We start from the raw sequence: 22,749 nt of genomic DNA, 5'->3' as shown, positions 1-22,749 counted from the left end.
TATTTGCATTACCCCACCCACCCCCCCTCTTTTATGCTGCTGCTACTCTCTGTTATTATCTATGCATAGTCACTTTAATAACTCCACCTACATGTACATATTACCTCAATTACCTTGACTAACCGGTGCCCCTGCACATTGACTCTGTACCAGTAACCCATGCATATAGCCTCGCTATTGTTATTTTACTGCTGCTCTTTAATAATTTGTTACTTTTATTTATTTATTTCTTAAAACTGCATTGTTGGTTAAGGGCTTGTAAGTAAGCATTTCACTGTAAGGTCTACACCTGTTGTATTCGGCGGATGTGACATAAAATTGGATTTGATCACCCATATTCATCGTACTTCTCCAATTTCAAACCAGTGTGTCTTGTTTGTAACGAGACTGTCGCTGTTTGCAAAGAGTTCAATCTGAGATGTCATTATGAATCTAAGCATGGTACTTTCAGAAGTAGATGTTCCACCCCAGACATGAGGCTGAAGTCCGACGCAGAAAGGAAGGTGGGCCTAAGGAGTGAACACCCTGTGTGTTTTACAGTGGTGATTTTAGCATGTACATATTTTATTGTTATTTAACCCTAATTTAACTAGGCGGTTCTTATCGACTTACACAAATCCACAAGGAGTCAGTAGAAACCATATTTGTTTAAGCAAGTCAGTCATATCAGCAGTAAATGAGGCTGAATTAACTGTTTAGCTGCCAGACGAGGCTCCTGTGGCTGATACCACCGCTGCACCTGGCTAAGGATTCACTCCGTGGTGCTGACAGCAACGCTCAAGCATTGGACTAACTAAAATTCAAATGGTTTATTTGAGCTGTTCTTGCCATAATATGGACTTGGTATTTTACCAAATCTTCTGTATACCACCCAGTGGTGTAGCTTCAGCCGATGTGGTTGCACCAGGGCCCGTGCAGTACATGAGCCCGGTGATGAGCCTGGATCTGCGGAGCCACAGGCCCCCTATGTAATTTGAATTCCACCCTACCATGTCCAATTATTAATTGTTGACACGAGTCCATCATGCCCATGATTTAACGAGAAGATCTTTCTTTAATGTCGGCTATATGATAAATGATCCCAATGATGGTTTCACCAACAAAATGTTTTGTCACTACATAAGTCAGCATGATATTTTAGTGTAATGATGACAATAAATCTAATTAATTTGCTAAATAAATCATATTATTCAATAGTTTCAATACCATGATAAAATAATTAAATGCATTCTGGGATTCATTGTGCAAATACTCTCCAAAGCTTTGTTGTTTCTGTCATCGTTTTAAGGAACAGTTGAGCAAGCTATCAAGAGACAACGGGCGAGAAAATAAATTAATAGAATGTCGAGAATAGAAAATTACGGATTTAAAAATCAGCAATGTATCAACACAAAAGTGGAGCCCAAAAGAGGAAGGCCAAAAATGAGAAAGCAAAGGAGGTATCAAAATTAGTTAAATTAGATTCATTTTTCAAATGCAGTTCAAGTGCAGCCATTGCTAGCACAAGCAATGTAGTGGGACCAGAAGAGGATGTAGGTTTATCATCGCCAGCAGCAGCTTTTAGCGGGTCAAGTGAGCCAAGGCCAAGCTGTTCCATCGTACCAGAAGAAGCAACTATGACAGAGGAGGATACAGGTTGTCAGGTATGGGCGGATACGACCCTGAGCACAAGCCAGGCCGGACAAGCTATCCCCGGGCCAGGCCGGGCGAGGAGGAAGAGGAGCAGGGCGAGACTAGAATGGTGGCGGCTGAGGAAAAAGGTGGAAGTGGGACAGACAGCCTTTTTACCTATCCAACTGACAGGGGACATTATGCAACAAATGTGGATGCAAAAGTTAAACGGGACATTATTGCATTAGGCTCGTGTAAACCTACTGGCCCATTCCCAAGAGATGACGAAAGGCGGTGTTTTTCCGAGTCGTATTACACCACTACAACCAAGGCTGGAATCAAATTACCACGTACATGGCTATGTTATTCTGCCAAGCTAGATTGTACGTATTGTGAGCCTTGCTGGCTGTTCGGAGATCAGAGTGCCCCTTTCTTTTCTGATGCGTGGGTGAATGGAGTGAGAGATTGGCGCCATCTAACACCCAAAATAGCATGTCATGAGACATCCCAGATTCACATGGGTGCCTGTTTGGTATATGAGCAATGGAAGCTAAATTTCTGGCGACAGGTGTTGGAGCGCATAGTTAATGTAACTCTCACACTTGCATCATGTAATTTGGCGTTCAGCTGGGGCACTATGAAAAGCTGGGGCAGGTCAACAATGCGAATTTTCTCAATATAATTGAACTGCTGTCATTTTACGACCCAGTTCTGAAATAACTTTTAGAATGCCCCACAGGATCCGTTAACTATCTCAGTCCTCAAATCCAAAATGAGCTGATTTATATCTTAGCCGAGCGAGTGAAGTGTGACATTCAGGGAGAGATGCAGGAAGCCCCATTTTTTCTATTATTATGGACACCACACCAGATGTATCCAAAGTAGACCAGTTAAGCCAAGTTTATCACTATGTGAGAGTGATAAGGGATCCAAATAATGTCGCCACAGATCTGACCATCACAGAGTTGTTTTTGGTATTTCTGGAGACTTCAACATAAACACCTTCAGCAGCATACAGGATAAGGGCCTGGATATTTCTAAATGTCGTGGGCAGGGGTATGATGGAGCTACTAACATGAGTGGGGTCTATTCGGTGTGCAGGCCAGAATATCCGAAAAGGAGCCGCTTGCTGTTTATGTGCATAGCGCAGCGCATAATCTTAACCTGGCTCTCAACGACTATCAAAAATGTGCCAGAGATTAAACAGTTTAAACAGTATGATACCGTTGAACTGTTATACACCTTCTTCAGGTATAGCATAAAGAGATGGTCAATGTTGAGTGGTACATTATCTTTTTATGACGCAAAATCAAATATAACTCTAAAATGACTGGGTCCCACCCGCTGGTCATCCAGATATGAGCCCCTTGCCACCCTGAGATACAGATATGTAGACGTAATGAAGGCCCTCACCAAGATTGTGCTTAAGTGACAAGAAGGACGAGATGGATGATGCAGCAGCACTTCAATTTTAGTCGTTCTGCAGACTAAGGTTTTAGAAAATGTGAACGTCGTCTCCAAAATGCTACAGGCCAAAGATGCAGACCTGCACAGGGCTCAAGGACATTATAGAGGTCCTGTCCGGATTCCGACAGGATTTTGAGAAGGCCAAAGTCACTGCAAAGACCCTTGCCGACAAATGGGGAGCTCAGAACGCATTTGAAGACACTCGGAGAAGGAAGGCAAGGAAGGCGAGGCATCATTTTGATGAGCTATGCGAGGACGAGTGTTTGATGGGGAGAGTAGTTTTAGAGTCAACATCTTTAATGCAAACCTTGACATCGTTATTCACCAGCTGTGAAACAGATTTAAAAGCCTGCGGGCAACATCGAGTCTGTTTGACTACATCCATCCCACTACCCTGGTCAACGCAGATGATGATGCGCTCTACGAGACGGCAAGCCGACTGGCTGAACATTACAGCAAAGATATATCAGCAAGCTTGGGGCGGCAGGTCGGCTTGGCCCTCACGGTTCCCCATTGTTAGATCTAAACTCAGCAGAAAAAGAAGCGTCCTCTCACTGTCAGCTGCGTTCATTTTCAGCAAACGTAACATGTGTAAATATTTGTATGAACATAACAAGATTCAACAACTGAGACAAAAATCTAAGGTAACAGTCAGTATCTGGTGTGGCCACCAGCTGCATTAAGTACTGCAGTGCATCTCCTCCTCATGGACTGCACCAGATTTGCCAGTTCTTGCTGTGAGATGTTACCCCACTCTTCCACCAAGGCACCTGCAAGTTCCCGGACATTTCTGGGGGGAATGGCCCGAATCCTCACCCTCCGATCCAACAGGTCACAGATGTGCTCAATGGGATTGAGATCCGGGCTCTTCGCTGGCCATGGCAGAACACTGACATTCCTTTCTTGCAGGAAATCACGCACAGAACGAGCAATATGACTGGTGCCATTGTCATGCTGGAGGGTCATGTCAGGATGAGCCTGCAGGAAGCGTACCACATGAGGGAGGAGGATGTCTTCCCTGTAATGCACAGCATTGAGACTGGCTGCAATGTCAACAAGCTCAGTCCAATGATGCTGTGACACACCGCCCCAGACCATGATGGACCTTCCACCTCCAAATCGATCCCGCTCCAGAGAACAGGCCTCAGTGTAATGCTCATTCCTTTAACGATAAACGCGAATCCGACCATCACCCCTGGTGAGACAAAACCGCGACTCATCAGTGAAGAGCACTTTTTGCCAGTCCTATCTGGTCCATCACGGTGGGTTTGTGCCCATAGGCGGCGTTGTTGCCGGTGATGTCTGGTGAGGACCTGCCTTACAACAGGCATACAAGCCCTCATTCCAGCCTCTCTCAGCGTATTGCGGACAGTCTGAGCACTGATGGAAGGATTGTGCGTTCCTGGTGTAACTCGGGCAGTTGTTGTTGCCATCCTGTCCCTGTCCCGCAGGTGTGATGTTCAGATGTACCGATCCTGTGCAGGTGTTGTTACACGTGGTCTGCCACTGCGAGGACGATCAGCTGTCCGTCCTGTCTCCCTGTAGCGCTGTCTTAGGTGACGTTGCTACCGGTGATGTCTGGTGAGGACCTGCCTTACAACAGGGATCCTGCATTTTGCAACCCACCATAAAAATGACCATCGGATGTCAACAATTGTATATACACAGTGTAGGCCATTTGTTTGTGAGAATGTGAATGGGATCAAATTTGGTTCATATATAGACACTATTTCACTTAAAACAGTTTGTTTCACTTAAAATTATACACAAGAGAAGATGTTGCCCAGAACAAATTAATGTACAAACATTATATCAATTAACTTCAACAGTTGTTAAAATAAATTCATCACTGACTAAACTAATGAATCTAGCATTAAAAGACAATTTAATAAACACTAGTCAATTCATAGCTTGTTTCTCATTAAACAAAACGTGTTTGCTAATATAAAAATAATCCACCGAAACTAATGCTGAAAACGGATCATCACATTTACATTTAACATTTAAGTCGTTTAGCAGACGCTCTTATCCAGAGCGACTTACAAATGATCTGATACAGTGCATTCAAAAAGTATTCAAACCCCTTGACTTTTTCCACCTTTTGTTACGTTACAGCATTATTATAAAATGGATTAAATCGTTTTTTTCCTCATCAATCTACACACAACACCCCAAAATTACAACTCAAAAACAGGTATTTTGCAAACATTGTCTTAGCTGTGTGCTTAGGGTTGTTGTCCTGTTGGAAGGTGGACCAGTGTGAGGTCCTGAGCACTCTGGAGCAGGTTTTCATCAAGGATTTCTCTGTGCTTTGCTCCGTTCAACTTTCCCCTCGATCCTGACTAGTCTCCCAGTCCCTGCCGTTGAAAAACATACCTACAGCATGATGCTGTCACCACCATGCTTCACTATGCTCTGACATGCACTGTCAACTGTGGGACCTTATATAGGCAGGTGTGTGCCTGTTTGAATTACATTTACAAAGTGGACTCCAAATCAAGTTGTTGAAACATCACAAGGATACTTAATGGAAACAGGATGCATCTGAGAACAATTGAGTCTCCATAGTAAACAGTATGAATCCTTATTTATTATTTTCCCAAAAAATCTAAAAACTGTTTTCAATTTGTCATTATGGGCTATTGTGTGTAGATTGAGGATTTTTTGTAACAAAATGTGGAAAAAGTCCAGGAGTCTGAATAATTTTCTTTGGCACTGAGTATACAAAACATTAGGAACACCTTCCTAATATTGAGTTGCAATCCCCTTTGTCCTCAGAACAGCCTCAATTCGTCAGGCCATGGACTCCCACAGGGATGCTGAGCCACGATGACTCCAATGCTTCCCACAGTTGTGTCAGGTTGGCTGGGAGTGGATATCTACTCCGAATAGCTCGTTCCAAAGCCTCCCACAGATGCACAATTGGATTGAGATCTGGTGACTCGGCAGGCCACTGCAGTAAGCTGAATTCCCTGTCACGGTTTCCATGGAACCATTCCTGGACAAGCCTTGTGGCATGGGGCATAATCCTGCTGAAAAAATCAATTTGCAGCTGGATACACTGCTGCCATGAAGGGATGCACCTGATTGGCAATGATGTTTAGACATCCTGTGGCATTAAAACGTTGCTCCGCTTTTATCAAGGGGACCAATGTGTGCCATGAAAACACACCATCACACCACCACCACCAGCCTGCAATGCTGATACACGGCATGGATGCATTCACTCATGGTTTTCTCCATACCCTAGTATCCCATCAGCATGACACAGCAGGAACTGGGATTATCTAGACCAGCGTTTCCCAAAATGTTTATAGTCCCGTACCCCTTCAAACATTCAACCTCCAGCTGCGTACCCCTCTAGCACCAGGGTCAGCGCGCTCTCAAATATTGTTAGCCTGTCTCTCTCACACACACACACACACACACACACACACACACACACACACACACACACACACGATACATTTATTAAACATAAGAATGAGTGTGAGTTTGTCACAACCAGGCTCGTGGGAAGTGACAGAGTTCTTATAGGACCAGGGCACAAATAATAATAATCAATTTTGCTCTTTATTTAGCCATCTTACATATAAAACCTTACTTGCTCATTGAAAATTGTTAATAACTCACCACAGGTTAATGAGAAGTGTGTGCTTGAAAGGATGCACATAACTCTGCAATGTTGGGTTGTATTGGAGAGAGTCGGTCTTAAATCCTTTTCCACACACAGTCTGTGCCTGTATTTAGTTTTCATGCTAGTGAGGGCCGAGAATCCACTCTCACATAGGTACGTGGTTGCAAAGGGTATCAGTGTCTTAACAGCGCGATTTGCCAAGGCAGGATACTCTGAGCGCAGCCCAATTCAGAAATCTGGCAGTAGCTTCTGATTAAATTACATTTTCACAGAACCGCTTGTTGCAAATTTTATGAGGCTCTCTTGTTCAGATATCGGTAAGTGGACTGGAGGTAGGGCATGAAAGGGAAAACGAATCTAGTTTGTGTCATCCGTTTCAGGAAAGTACCTGCGTATTTGCACACCAAACTCACTCAGGTGCTTCGTTAGATCACATTTGACATTGTCCGTAAGCTTGAGTTCATTTGCACACAAAACAAATCATACAATGATGGAAAGACCTGTGTGTTGTCCTTGTTAACAAAGTTAACCATTTTCACTGTAGTGTCCAAAACGTCTTTCCAGCTGTCAGGCATTCCCTTGGCAGCAAGAGCCTCTCGGTGGATGCTGCAGTGTACCCAAGTAGCGTTGGGAGCAACTGCTTGCACGCGTGTTACCACTTCACTGTCGCCCTGTCATGGCTTTTGCACCATCAGTACAGATATCAACATCTTGACCACCAAAGTCCATTTGATGTCACAAAGCTGTCCAGTACTTTAAAAATATATCCTGTTATCCAGGTTTCCAGTGGTTTGCAGAAGAGGATGTCTTCCTTAATTGACCCCCCAAAAACGTAACAGACATACCAGGAGCTGTGCCAGGCCCGTCTGTTGACTCATCCAGCTGAATTCACTGGCTTGTATGCGAAGCAGTAATTGTTTCAAAACATCTGCCATGTCACTGATGCGTCATGAAACGGTATAATTTTGGGGGCATTTTCCCCCAGCATTGTCCCAGCCATATCCGCGGAAGCAGGAATAATTAAGTCCTCCACAATAGTATGGTGCTTGCCTGTCCTGGCCACTCAGTAGCTCACAATATAAGATGCTTCTAGCCCCTTCTTATTAATGGCATCTGTTGGTTTATACATGTCTTACTACTGGAAAGTCGTCTCAACTCTCGCTCAAAAAACTCCTGTGGCTTATTTTTCAAATTGGCATGTTTTGTTTCTAAATGTCTGCGCAAGAGTGAAGGTTTCATCGAGTTGTGAGATATAAAACACACTGTGGCTGAGGAAAGGCACTATTCCCAATATAAGTGAACCCCAAATCAATGTAGTTCTCACCAAAATGCACCTCTTCGATGGTCCAACATCCGTCTGTTGTTCGGTGCTTTCCCGGGTAAAGGGGCAGTAGCGCTTCGGCTGCATCAGAATCACAACTGTCAGTGTCCATGCTAGCTGGGCAAACAACAAATGTAGAATTACTGATGCTAGCATTGGATGTGCTCATGGAAGCAGAACAACTTGTGTCGTCGACAGGTGCAGTACTAGTAGAGCTGGTATGTGTCTCTATGGACGCGGGCTAAAAAAACACAGCAAAACTGACAAGATGTACACTGATCAGTAAAAAGAGGCTAACATTCTATGACACTCCCTTTCCTCTGCCTTGTTCTCACAGTGAGAAACAATAGGATTACAATAGTGTTCTACACTTTCTTCATTTGATCCAACTCAATGTTGCCAATTATTTTATGAGATGAGAATTAAGTGGAGTGACTAATCTTAGCTGGTCTGAGAGAACTGATGAGGCTACTATTATGTACACCTTGGTGTCTTTTTAACTGGCCCATTTGAGAGAAACTCACCCTACAGTCAGAACAGGAGTAAGGCTTCTCTCCTTCATGTATACGTTCATGTTTTTTAAAGTTGCTCAGTCGAGAGAAACTCCTTCCACAGTCAGAGCAGGAGTAAGGCTTCTCTCCTGTGTGTGTTCTCTGATGACTGTTTAGCTCAGCTGATGATTTAAAACATTTTCCACAGTCAGAGCAGTAGTAAGGCTTCTCTCCTGTGTGTATACGTTCATGTCGTTTTAGGTGGCTCGATTGAGAGAAACTCGCCCTACAGTCAGAGCAGAAATAAGGCTTCTCTCCAGTGTGTGTTCTCTGATGAACTTTTAGCTCAGTTGATGTTGTGAAGCATTTTCCACAGTCAGAGCAGGAGTATGGCTTCTCTCCTGTGTGTATACGTTCATGTTGTTTTAGATATCCCAGTCCAGAGAAACTATTTCCACAGACAGAACAGGAGTAAGGCTTCTCTCCTGTGTGTGTTCTCTGGTGAACTTTTGGCTGAGACGATTGTGTAAAGCATTTTCCACAGTCAGAGCAGGAGTAAGGCTTCTCTCCTGTGTGTATACGTTCATGTTGTTTTAGATTTCCCAGTCCAGAGAAACTATTTCCACAGACAGAACAGGAGTAAGGCTTCTCTCCTGTATGTATACGTTCATGTTGTTTTAGATGGCTCGATTGAGAGAAACTCTTCCTACAGTCAGAGCAGGAGTAAGGCTTCTCTCCTGTGTGTACTCTCTGATGAACTGTCATAGCCCTTGATGTTGTGAAATTCTTCCCACAGTCAGTGCAGAAATACTGATTCTCTCCTGTATGTATTTTTAGCTTTGATAGAATTGGGAAAATCTCCTCACAATGTGGGCAGTGGTGAGACCTCTTAGCTCTGTGATCTTCCTGCTGTTGCTTTCTGGATGTAGAGAATGTCTCAACATGATCTCCTGTGTGAACATCAGAAGAACCAGTCAGTTCGTGTAATATACAGTACCAGTCAAACGTTTGGACACACCTACTCATTCAAGGGTTTTTCTTTATTTTTACTATTTTCTACATTGAATAATAAGTGAAAACATAAAAACTATGGAATAACACATATGGAATCATGTAGTAACCCCCCAAAAAAGTGTTAAATCAAAATAGCTTGTATTTTAGATTCACGCTTGGCACGCTTGGCACTCTCTCAACCAGCTTCACCAGGAATGCTTTTCCAACCGTCTTGAAGTTCACACACATGCTGAGCAATTGTTGGCTGCTTTTCCTTCACTCTGCAATCCAACTCATCCTAAACTAACTCAATTGGGTTACAGTCTGGTGATTGTGGAGGCCAGGTCATCTGATGCAGCAGTCCATCACTCTCCTTCTTGGTCAAATAGCCCTTACACAGCCTGGAGGTGAGTTGTGTCATTGTCCTGTTGAAAAACAAATGAGTCCCACTAAGCCCAAACCAGATGGAATGGCGTATCGCTGCAGAATGCTGTGGTAGCCATGCTGGTTACGTGTGCCTTGATATCTAAGTAAATCAGACAGTGTCACCAGCAAAGCACCCCCACAACGTAAAATCTCCTCCATGCTTCACGGTAGGAAATACACATGCGGAGATCATCCGGTCACCTACTCTGCGTCTCACAAAGACACGGCGGTTGGAAGCAAAAATCTGAAATTTGGACTCATCAGACCAAAGGACAGATTTCCACAGGTCTAATGTCCATTGCTCGTGTTTCTTGGCCCAAGCAAATCTCTTGTTATTGGTGTGCTTTAGTAGTGGTTTCTATGCAGCAATCCGACCATGAAGGCCTGACTCACGCAGTCTCCTCTGAACAGTTGATGTTGATGTGTCTGTTACTTGAACTCTGAAGCATTTATTTGGGCTGCAATTTCTGAGGCTGAAAACTGTAATTGACTTATCCCTTGCAGCAGAGGTAACTCTGGGTCTTCCATTCCTGTGGCGGTCCTAATGAAAGCCAGTTTCATCATAGCGCTTGATGGTTTTGCAACTGCACTTGAAGAAACTGTCAAAGTTCTTGAAATGTTCCAGATTGACTGAGCTTCAGGTCTTAAAGTAATGATGGAATGTCATTTCTCTTTGCTTATTTGAGCTGTTTTTTCCATAATATGGACTTGGTCTTTTACCAAATAGGGCTCTCTTGTGTATACCACCCCTACCTTGTCACAACACAACTGATTGGCTCGAACGCATTAAGGAAAGATATTCCACAAATTAACTTTTAACAAGGCACACCTGTTAATTGAAATGCATTCCAGGTGACATCCTCATGAAGCTGGTTGAGAGAATGCCAAGAGTTTGCAAAGCTGTCAAGGCAAAGGGTGGCTACTTTGAAGAATCTCAAATATATTTTGATTTGTTTAACACTTTTTTTTACTACACAATTCCATACATGTTATTTCATAGTTTTGATGTCTTCACTATTATTCTACAATGCAGAAAGAAAAACCCTTGAATGAGTAGGTGTCCAAACTTTTCACTGGTACTGTACATGTCACCAAATTTATTTTACGAAGACCTTTTTACATCAGCAGTTATCACAAAATGCTTTACAGAAATCCAGCCTAAAATCACAAAAGAGCAAGCAATGCAGATGTAGAAGCACAGTGGCTAGGAAAAACTCCCTAGAAAGCAGGAACCTAGGAAGAAACGGAGAGGAACCAGGCTCAAAGGGGTGGCCGGTCCTCTTCTGGCTGTACCGGGTGACATACACTACATTTTAAAAGTTTGGGGTCACTTAGAAATGTCCTTGTTTTGAAAGAAAACCCAAAAAATGTGTTTAATAAAATTGATCAGAAATACAGTGTAGACATTGTTAATGTTGTAAATGACTATCATAGCTGGAAATGGCTGATTTTTTATGGAATATCTACATAGGCGTAGAGGCCCATTATCAGCAACCATCACTCCTGTGTTCCAATGGCACGTTGTGTTAGCTAATCCAAGTTTATCATTTTAAAAAGGCTAATTGATCATTAGAAAACTCTTTTTTAAATGATAAACTTGGATTAGCTAACACAACATTCCATTGGAACACAGGAGTGATGGTTGCTGATAATGGGCCTCTGTACACCTATGTAGATATTCCATTAAAAAAAGAATTAAAAAAAAAAGCAGTTTCCAGCTACAATAGTCATTTGCAACATTAACAAAAAAGGGGAGTGTCATCCTCCACTCACTATCACAAGGGTTAGTAATGTTAGAGAATTTCCAGTCATCTGGTGATTTTCAGTACCTATACTGTTCTCTTTGAAGCAGAAAGAAGAATCGATATAAGGTTAAATATTAGACATGTGTAAGCAGAATGAAGGCTGAGCCCATTTGAATGTACAGAGCTGGATCAATATCGAGTTAACCATTAGACATATAAAAAACAGTAAGCAGAATCCGTGTGGATGAGGCAAGGTAGACCAACACAGACGTGACTGGTCTGGGCTATATCTGATCTTGTGAAGGCTACTGGACATGGGTTAATCATACATAGACAACATCAGCCTGAACTTGTGAAGGCCTTTGGACAGGAACATTAGCTAATCAGTTATAGGCACCATTAGACCTGCAGTAGGAGTGTGCTTGTCTGTATGTCACGCCACCAATAGAATCTATGACCTAATGTCTGAGCCAATAAGAAAGGCAGCAAGATTAGGGTGGCCAAGGCTAGAAGGTATTAATAATTTACATAAAGTGGAGTGACAATGTTACATAAGGGTAAAACTGTATAAAAGCTGAGTACTGAGAATGGAGAATCAGTTCTTCCATGGAATTGCTCGGCTTTGTTACTTTTGTAATAAAGTATTTGAATTCACAAGCTCCGGTATCTGAGAAATATTTTATTCAATATTTCCACAACAGTAACTACAGACACATTTTAAAAACACTGGCAGTTTGTCTACTTCACTTCTTTAGTCTACTCTCTGATCACTCCAGATAACCCAGTGAATAAAACAAATGCTGGCAATACTAGTGTCAAACCATGCAAGTGTCTGTAGCATGAAATAACATCTACCTTCTCATTGAAACAGTTCATCATGAAACAGTTCTACTGCAACTTTTCATGCACAGTGGGAAGTTGGAACGAACAACAAACTTAGATAGAACCTGCTCTTACCATGAGAAACAGATTTCCCAATGTTCTCCTCCTCTTCTTCATCTTTAATGTTGACATTCAGCTCCAGTGTTTGACTGCAGTCTTCCAGCTTCACTGATGACATCTCTGGATCCTGCAGTGCAAACTGGGCTCCACTGTCACAATCAGGACCCAGTGACTGTAGGTTTGGACTCACTGTGGAAGGAGAGAGGCAGGCTAAGTTTGTCCTCACTGTTCTCATACTTCATTATAGTCTGCCTGTAGTAACAATGAGAAACAGGCACCAAAAGTTAATCTTGACAGTTCCGGCACTTTCTTTATTCTCTAAAAATATATTATATTTCTTCATGTTCAATTATCTAATTCAGTGCTTGACTTGGACTGAAATAGGTGCCGGGACTGTTTATATTTAGGTGCAGGAACTCCGTCATACTTTTGAGCTAATATTCTATAAAAGAAACGAGCAGAAGCAGTAGAAATTTGAGGTACTGGTACTCAGCTCTGGTGAGCTCCTGTCCAAGTCAAGCACTGATCTCATTTCAATAGATCAGGTAGCTAAGAATTGACGAAACATTCATTCATTCAAATTAGACAAAGTACACACTTAAAAAATAGGCTACACAACGTAAGTGCACTTAATCTATAGTAGATTTCCCAAATTCACATAAATGCATAAATGACAACAAAGCCTTTAGTACAAGATTACAGTATGTTTATGGCAGCACTATACTATTTTCCTGAATAACCTTGTCTTCACTATCATTTCAAATAAAAAACGAATAGTATTTCTGTTCACACCATAGTAACATTTATAGATAAATATAGAAACAACTTAATGTGTCTGAATATTAGTACACATGCAGAACATTGATAATCATTACATTCAGCTTCAAAACTGTAGTGTGACCGTGAAAATGTCTCTCTGCACCCGCACTTTAGTTCGTTGACGCAGACCGAGTGGGCGCCGCCATTTTACCAGCTCGAGAATTTTACACAAAACCAATAACATGCTAAACAAACTCAGAAATCTCAAATAAATTGATTCTTTATTAAGATTACCTTGAGGAAATTATGTACATCCATTCAGACAAAGTGTCTAGCTATGTGAATATCTATGTGTATCACGTTCACTCGGTTTGACACAAAAATAACACATCAACCCTTTACCAAACGTGATAATTCCACTACCACAGTGAAGCCACAGATTGAACAATGAGACATATTTCACCAGATGTATAAATGTGAAGCATCCGCTTAGCGTTTCCACTCACTACCAAACTAAAATCTGTTATGAACAGAGTGGACTAGGTTTTGTAGACCTTACCCTTTGCAGAAGTTTATCTTTTATATTTTTTAGAAATCGCTTTGTTTAGAAGGAACGCAAAGGTGACTTGAGTTATTGCACACGAGCGCTTCAGAGGTGAGGAGGTGTTCCCTAACAGAAATATGCAGATGTGTGCTAGAACGCGCTAATTGGATCTCGTTACCTTGTGCTTGGCTCTGCCCACTATGCCCCAGAACAGACTATGGGAGGCGCACAGTACTACATAGAGCCATGACTACATGGAACTCTATTCCACAAGTATGCAGTAAAATTTTATTTTAAAAAACAGCAGCAGCTAATGGGGATCCATAATAAATATTCACAGAGGAGGCGTTCCCTAACAGAAATATACAGATGTGTGCTAGGACGTGCCAATAGGATATCGATAGCTTGTGCTTGGCTCTGCCCACTATGACTCATCTCTTCCCATTGGAAATGTCCGGTTTAGTTATAAAAAAATATGGTGCAACCCTCCGTGCTTTCAGGGATTATTATGTCCCTACCCCATTATATGAGAAGGGCGGTACTTAATTTGAGCCAGATCTTCCGGCACCTCTCAGTTTTGTTGTCTTTCGCTCTGGAACTTATTTGTCAGGATCAGGTAACCAAGCTCTTGTGGCATGAAAAATAAATGTCAACTATTTGCAATGTAAAAATCCAAATAAAAGCCATCAGAGTAATTACATTTGGATTCCTCTGTAATTGTCATGCCTCCTAAAAAACGTAATGTGAAAACGTGCCTGATATTCTAAGAATGCATTAATGTTGGGCCGTCCCAGGTTTATGGTTTGTGCAACATTCTAGCCTATTTAGAACAAGGAGTGGCCATTGCTGTGGTGAGAGAGAAGCACGCCTGTATCTCTCACAGAACTAAAATGAGATTCACTTTCTATGATCTCTCTCCCACTGTGCTGTTATAGACATGAGCCAGCAACTCATCTCTCCAGCATTGCACATCATTTATTTCCTATTATATTTCTAATACAATCGCTAGAAAACATAGGTTGTAAAGCAAATAGATCCTGCTGAATAGAACATACTAATCTGTCTGTTACCAAGTTATCAACTTCCAAATAGGTCTATTGAGCGAACAGCATTGTTTTACAAAGTAAAGCAAGAGAGAGATGAGCTTTTGGCCGGCGAGTGAGCTGCACATCATTGGGTGAGTCAGTGAAACTGGAAAGCTTGTTAAGGACTATAACTTTCTCCTCATATTGTACAATGTGTTTCTCCTCACACCTGGCCTAGGCTATTGATGGATTAGAAACAAGGTCGTTTTTATTGATCTCAGATTCTCAGTTTGTCAATGTCAAAGTAGTCGGTCATTTTGGTCATTGAGAGGTATTAAAAAAGATTCTGCAAAAGTCTCCAGCCATCTAAAATGATGTAGAACCGCAAGAAATCTGTTTATAAAAGGCAAAAATTTTCCAGGACTCTAGGCTGCAATAAATGTACTCTATGTGTACAACTTCTGCAAGCGGCTCCACACCACTGCTCTTTGCCAGTACACTAAAGCCATGATAATGCATGCAATGCCTTATTAAAAAGGTATTTTATTTGATATGTTCTGGTACCTGTCGTGACGTTGTATTAGTTAATGTGACGACTGTTGCTCATCGAATGATTAAAGGTTTCTAATTGCGCAATTAAATGAATCAAGCAATTATTAACTCATTAACCTGGGGCACCATGGGAAAATTGGTTTTATTGAGTTTCTATTTCCCAAATTAACTCAAAGAATATCAGAATATCGATTTTACAACAGTCGCTAATTAATCAATTTCCTCTACAGTCTCATTCTGAACGTCGCATAATCCGGGAATCTGCACGGACCCGGGTACCACCAATTAGTAAATAAATAATAAACTAAAATAATGATAAAAGATACACAAAACACAGTCTAGGCTATTGATTAGAACTTAGTATAAACGGGCCAACACACTATGGCGCGTGTTACCAAAAATGGGGATTTAAAAGAGAGAGAAACAGAGAAAGTACACGAGAGAAATATACATTTGGGTGCATTTGTCAGCTATGCTTATTTTAACCCTAGCCTTGCCCCGAACTGCCGCTCTTATGGGTCAGAATATAATGACGTAATTACGTGTTGGAGGTCTCAGGTGGGAAGCTCCGCGTGGGTCGTTTAGGCTTCTCAATGACGCACTTCTCCGGCGCAACTCTCTGGTTGTCCTCACGATGTCAGTGTCCTTTTTGGCTTAGTGGTCTGATTCCTCGCCCTTGCTCTGGAAGGGGTCTTCTGAGGACAGACAGCTCTGTAGCTCAGAGCTCACAGCCTAGGAGTGAAACAGTGTAGATACCACGATTCGACGGAGAGTGGAGGCTAGGTGGTTCGGCTTGAATTCACCCACTTAGACACAGCTACTTTTGGGGTTCGTTGACTTTTTAGACCTCGGCTCTAGCTTGGGTCACTTAGTCTGATCTGTTCATTCTTAACTCCCATGTCTTATACCCTTGAGTCAGAAGTGGGCGTAACCGCCTTTAGGGCAATTCTCTGGACGTACCAAGTTAAGAGGCAAGGTCTAGATTTTACTCAAATCCAATTTTAGACAACTAACTTCACATTGCATCTTTACCAAAACATTCTCTTTGATTTGGACATTTTCCACACCGTACAATCAGGCATATAGTGGGAAAACACTTAAAGTTACAATGTTTTCGTAATAACGTCATCTATTAACCTTTAATAACAAAACAAAAATTACATACATTTTCATATTACATCTATCGTCATGACCACCATTGTGGCTGACGGAAACCATTGTTCCAAAGTCCCTTTATAGCATGTTTAATGTTCTGAGGCTGGTTCTCCATAGTGAGAGGACAAAGGAATTTTGTTTGTGGCCTAAGATAAATCATGGGCATGAGGGGTCATAAAACCCCCCTATCTTCAGACCACTAGCTCTCTCCTCCTCTGTTGGGGTGAGAGATAATCTGTAGGGTTGTGGTCTCCTGTAACCTGACCTGATCAGGACAGTCATGACATACCTCAGAGCCCCCCAGGTCACCCGCCCTCTTGGGTTCACTTTTGGTTCCGGCACCTCCCAATTTACAAATGAAGCACTGGAGAAGTGGGTAGCTGCCAATGCCTCTCTCTCTTTTGCCTAGAATTCATCAGGCTGTTGATTGTGGCATGTGGAATGTTGTCCCACTGCTCTTCAATGGCTGTGCGAAATTCCTGGATATTGGCGGGTACTGGATCAAGCTGTCGTTCACGTTGATCCAGACCATCCAAAACATGCTCAAAGGGTGACATGTCTGGTGAGTATGCAGGCCATGGAAGAATTGGGACATATTCAGCATTTTCAATTGTGTACAGATCCCTGCAACATGGGGCTGTGCATTGTCATGCTGAAACATGAGGTGATGGCGGCGGATGAATGGCAGGACAATGGCCCTCAGGATCTTGTCATGTATTGAACACTAAACAAACATCAGTGAGTACCAGATTGAAAGCCTCTTAAGCATGTATTGGGGGGAAACTATACATTCTACCAGTTTCAAATCAACTCAATGAAATTTAAATCAGAAAATGAGCGCTGGACAGCAAAATCAGAGAATTGCAGAGGGAAGCTTTTTTGGATAACTCAGTAGAAGTAAACAAGGAATTATTTTGTCTTATAGCTCAGTATGAAGAACTTTCCACCTCAAAGGCTGCAAACAGCTTAACTAGGCTGAAACAGTCCTATGATCAAGGTGAAAAACCTGGTAAATTGCTGGCCTGGCATATTAAGAAGTTCAATTCAGCCTGAGCCATTAATGCAATTCATAATTAACAGGACAATTATCAATGGATCCTGTAGAAATAAACCAAACATTTGCTTCCTACTACGACACACTTTACAACTCTGAATCTCCTGAGAACTAATCAGGTATTGATGTTCCCTCTATTTCAGAAGACACGAAATTGGATCTGGAAAAGGAATTGGATGGTGTTGAAATATCTGATGCTATTTTCAATATGAAGGGAGATAAAGAGGCAGGTCCAGATGGGCTCCCAATAGATATTTAAGGACAAACTTCTAGGTCCACTTTTGGATATGTACAGTGTATTGGTGTATATATATATCATATATATTTCAGCAGAGGACTGGGGTATGATATGCTGTAGAGCTCAGATACAGACAATAAACACCCGTCTGAGATTGTTGCAATACAATTGAATAATGAGAACATATATCACCCTTGTTAAGCTCCACAAATGTGACCCCAATAACCCAGACCTGTGTGTTAAATGTAACACACATTTAGGCACCATGTATCATTGCTGTCACATTCTTCTTCGTCTGACGATAAAGAGAAATCATTGTCGGACCAATACGCAGCAAGACCGTATGTACTCATCTTCTTTATTAAGGAAAAGAAGGGAAACTAAACCAAAATAAACACATACACAAAACACAATGACGAATAACAGTCTGGTAAGGCACAAGGCTATACACAGAACAATCTCCCACCAAAACACAAACAAAACACATACCTATATATAGGACTCTCAATCAGAGGCAACTAAAAACACCTGCCTCCAATTGAGAGTCCAACACCCAATCCTAGACATAGAAATACTAAACTAGAGAGAACATAGAACATAACCCAAAACCCGGAAATAACAAATCAAACACCCTTCTAAACAAACCACCACCCCGAACCACATAAAACAAATATCCTCTGCCATGTCCTGACCAAACTACAATAACAAATAACCCCTATTACTGGTCAGGACGTGACAATTGCCTGGAGGAATTTGTTGAGATACAAACGTTTTGGAGCTCAGTACTGCGCTATATCTCTGAGATGACCTCTACCCCAATACCACTAATACCTAAACTATGCCTCCTAAATCTTTACCCAGAGAATATCTCTTTATATAGGAGAGAAAATAAAATGGTTGAGCTCAGTCTATTACAAGCTAGACGTTCAATTGCTCTCCACAGGAAGTATGTCAGTTCCCTCACTTGGTCATTGGTTAAAATAATTAACGTCAAGCCTGGCTCTTGAAAAATGTACTTATATAGTGAAAAAGAAAGCCCCAGAGTTTCATAATATTTGGGATCTGTTTTGTGAGCTTTACAAACCAGTGATATTCTAGAAGCATTGGAACTGTAAATCCTCTATTTTTTATGTGAATATTGGCTCTAGTTCTTAGAGTAATCTGCATTATCTGCAACTGCATATTACACTTCTTATTTGGACATGGTTTGGTACCCTTCCCCAGATCTGTGCCTCGACATAATCCTTTCATGGAGCTCTACGGACAATTCCTTCGAACTCGTGGCTTGGTTTTCACTCTGACATGTACTGTCAAATGTGGAACCTTATATAGACAGGTGTGTGCCTTTCTAAATCATGTCCAATCAATTGAATTTACCACGGGTGGACTCTCAATCAAGTTGTAGAAACATCTCAAGGATGATCAATGGAAACAGGATGCACCTGAGCTCAATGTCGAGTCTCAGCGCAACGGGCCTGAATACTTATGTAAATAAAGGTATTTTTGTTTTGAATTTTTAATACATGTACAAACATTTCTAAAAAAACCTGTGTTTCGTTTGTGAGGAACATTGATGATCATTTTTTAATTTAATCAATTTTAGAATAAGGCTGTAACGTAACAAAATGTGGAAAAAGCCAAGGGCTCTGAATACTTTCCGAATGCACTGTATGTATTCATATAAGAAGGTTGTGCAATACAAAAGGGGAATAAAACTATTCTAAATGTGGGTAAGATGGGGAGTGTCATCCTCTACTCACTATCACAAGGGTTAGTATCTACACAGACTCATTTCATATAACATTAAAACACTACTCCAATTATTTAGTGATCACTCCAGATAGCCCAGTGAATAAAACTAATTCTGGCAATACTGGTGTCAAAACATGCAAGTGTCAGTAGCATGAAATAACATCTACCGCTTCATTTTAACAGTTCATCTGTCACGCTCTGACCTAGGAGAGCTGTGTTTTTCTGTTTAGTTAGGTTAGGGTGTGATAGATGGGTGGGAATTCTATGTTTTTGTTTTCTATGTTTTGGCCAGGTATGGTTTCCAATCAGAGGCAGCTGTCTATCGTTGTCTCTGATTGGAAGCCATACTTAGGCAGCCTGTTTTTCCTGTGTTGGTGTGGGTAGTTTTTTTCCGTTTTGTGAGTATCACCTGAGGGAACTGTTGGCTGTCGTTTTGTTTAAGTGTTACCATTAAAGTAAAGTATGAGCACTCTACACGCCGCGCCTTGGTCCCTTTTATACGACCCGCGTTACAGAACTACCCACCATGATTAGATCAAGCGGCGTGCCCGGGGAGAAATGGACACCTGGTCAAGTGAGGAGTGGATAGAAAGGAGAAACTGGACTTGGGGCAAGTAATAGAGAGATATCGGAGCCTACCGGGAAAGAACGGCAGGCAGCCCCCCCCAAAAAAAATTGGGGGGGGGGGCACACGGGTAGTTTGGCTGGGCCAGGACTGAGACCTGAGCCAACTCCCCGCGCTTATTGTGGTGAGCATGTGCCTGCCTCTTGCGCTCTCTCTCCAGTGCGCCTCCGTAGCCCAGTACGTCCTGTGCCTGCTCCTCGCGCTCTCCCTCCAGTGCGCCTCCATAATCCAGTACGTCCTGTGCCTGCCCCTCGCACTCTCCCTCCAGTTCGCCTCCATTGCCCAGTACGGCCGGTGCCTGCTTTGAGCACTCGGTCCTCAGTGCGTCTTCCTAGTACGGTGAGACCTGTTTCAGCTCCATGATCTAAGCCTCCAGTGATAATCGATGGTCCGAAGCCTATAGAGATGATCCATGGCCCGGAGCCTGTAGAAATAATCCTTGGCAAAAAGCCTGAAGGGATTATAAATGGTCCGGAGCCTGTAGGGATAAACACTGGCACGAAGCCTATAGGAATAATCCATAGCCCGGCACCTGTAGAGATGATCCATGGTATGAAGCCTCCTGTGATGATCCATGGTGCGGAACCTGTAGAGATGATCCATGGCATGGAGCCAGCAGCAACGTGTCTTCCTAGTCCGGTGAGACCTAATGTCTCACCGGACTAGGTGAGACAGTGGGCGGGGGGGGTTCTACGCCCGGAACCAGAGCCGCCGCCAAATATGGATGCCCACCCGGACCCTCCTCAATAGGTTCAGGTTTGCGGCCAAGAGTCCGCAACTTTGGGGGGGGGGGGGTGTCACGCTCTGACCTAGGAGAGCTGTGTTTTTCTGTTTAGTTAGGTCAGGGTGTGATAGATGGATGGGCATTCTATGTTTTTGTTTTCTATGTTTTGGCCAGGTATGGTTTCCAATCAGAGGCAGCTGTCTATCGTTGTCTCTGATTGGAAGCCATACTTAGGCAGCCAGTTTTTCCTGTGTTGGTGTGGGTAGTTGTTTTGTGAGTATCACCTGACGGAACTGTTGGCTGTCGTTTTGTTTAAGTGTTATCATTAAAGTAAAGTATGAGCACTCTACACGCCACACCTTATTCCCCTTTATACGACCCGCGTTACATCATCATGAAACAGTTCTACTGCAACTTTTCATGCACAGTGGGAAGTTGTAACAAACAACAAACTTAGTTAGATAGAACCTGTGCTTACCATGAGAAACAGATGTCCCAATCTTCTCCTCCTCTTCTTCATCTTTAATGTTGACATTCAGCTCCAGAGTTTGATTACAGTCTTCCAGCTTCACTGATGCCATCTCTGGATCGTGCAGTGCAAACTGGGCTCCACTGTCACAATCAGGACCCAGTGACTGTAGGCTTGGACTCAGTGTGGAGGGAGAGAGGCAGGCTGGGTTTGTCCTTTACTGTTGATGTTACCGGCCTCATGGTTAATCTGAGTCGGCCAGTAGTAATAAAGAGAAACGGACACAAAAGTTAGTCTTGACAGTTCTGGCACTTTATTTATTCTCTAAAAATATGGTTTATATTTAGGTGCAGGAGCTCCACAATACTGTAAAGTTAATATTCTATAAGAGGAACATGAGCTCAAACAGTAGAAATTTGAGGTGCCAGTACTCAGCTCCAGTGAGCTCCTGTCCAAGTCAAGCACTGTTCTCATTTCAATAGATCTGGTAGCTAAGCATTGACAACAAAACATTCATTAATTCATATTAGACAAAGTATACATTTTAAATTAGGCTACAGAACCTAAAGGCATTTAAACTATAGTAGATTTCCTGAATTCGCATAAATGACTCAAAAACCATTTAGTACAAGGTTGCCTTTTGTTTTAGGCAGCACTATGTACTATTTTCCTGAATAACCTTGTCTTCACTGTATTATTTAAATCAAAACCAATAGTATGTCTGTTCACACCATAGTAACATTTCTAGATAAAGATAGAAACAACTTAAAGCGTATGAATATTAGTACACATGTAGAAAATTGCTAATCATTACATTCAGCTTCAAAAAAAGTAACGCAACCGTGAAATTGTCTCTCTCTGCTGCACCCTCACTGCCTGGACTTTAAAGTTGTTTCATTGTATTCACAGAAATGTTCCTGCATTGACCTGTAATATTGTTATTATTGTTGCAATAAAAAAAAATCCGTTGATGCAGACCGAGTGGTGCCGCCATTTTACCAGCTCGTGAATTTTACACAAAACCAATAACTTGCTAAACGAATTCAGAAATCTCAAGTAAATATATTCTTTAGAAAGTTTAAACGTGCTATTACATACCTGTAGTAATAAATAGAAACGGACACGAAGATTATCTTCTACACCGCATCGTTCTGGCAATTTCTTTATACTGAAGAATGGTGGGCGCCTTCCCGGAACTTCCTGTTCCCCCACTAACACC

The 22,749-nt window shown here is 42.1% G+C and overlaps 1 protein-coding gene and 1 long non-coding RNA gene across 3 annotated transcripts; both read right to left on the bottom strand.

Moving 5' to 3' along the window:
* Positions 1-4,662: 4,662 nt before the first annotated feature.
* On the bottom strand, positions 4,663-13,347 carry LOC123739074 (zinc finger protein OZF-like). 2 transcript variants are annotated; one of them, XR_006767608.1, is made up of 2 exons: positions 12,649-13,347; positions 4,663-5,435 (listed from the first exon to the last, which is right to left on the bottom strand). XR_006767608.1 is itself a non-coding variant. In XM_045713641.1 (2 exons), exons 1-2 carry the CDS (start codon positions 12,866-12,868, stop codon positions 8,459-8,461), a joined length of 1,239 nt encoding a protein of 412 aa, XP_045569597.1. In that variant the 5' UTR covers positions 12,869-12,874; the 3' UTR covers positions 7,534-8,458. The 2 variants fall into 2 exon arrangements, 1 of the variants encoding a protein (XP_045569597.1); XM_045713641.1 differs by lacking the exon at positions 4,663-5,435 and adding an exon at positions 7,534-9,477 and having other exon boundaries at positions 12,649-12,874.
* On the bottom strand, positions 5,442-22,736 carry LOC123739075 (uncharacterized). Its single transcript, XR_006767610.1, has 3 exons — positions 22,629-22,736; positions 21,540-21,779; positions 5,442-6,110 (listed from the first exon to the last, which is right to left on the bottom strand). It is a non-coding gene; the product is annotated as an uncharacterized lncRNA (long non-coding RNA).
* Positions 22,737-22,749: the final 13 nt, after the last annotated feature.

The sequence above is a fragment of the Salmo salar genome, unplaced genomic scaffold (genome assembly GCF_905237065.1).
Source record: "Salmo salar unplaced genomic scaffold, Ssal_v3.1, whole genome shotgun sequence".
Classification (NCBI taxonomy): Eukaryota; Metazoa; Chordata; class Actinopteri; order Salmoniformes; family Salmonidae; genus Salmo; species Salmo salar.
The sequence above is the reverse complement of the archived record's forward strand: the minus strand, read 5'-3'. Positions and strand labels throughout refer to the sequence as shown.

What these genes read in the sequence shown, in the direction of transcription:
- LOC123739074 (XM_045713641.1), bottom strand. Translation starts at nt 12,868, where the DNA reads ATGAGAACAGTGAGGACAAACTTAGCCTGCCTCTCTCCTTCCACAGTG. An exon ending in TGGGAAATCTGTTTCTCATG is followed by an intron (nt 9,478 to 12,648) that starts GTAAGAGCAGGT and finishes ATGTTCACACAG; the next exon opens with GAGATCATGTTGAGACATTC.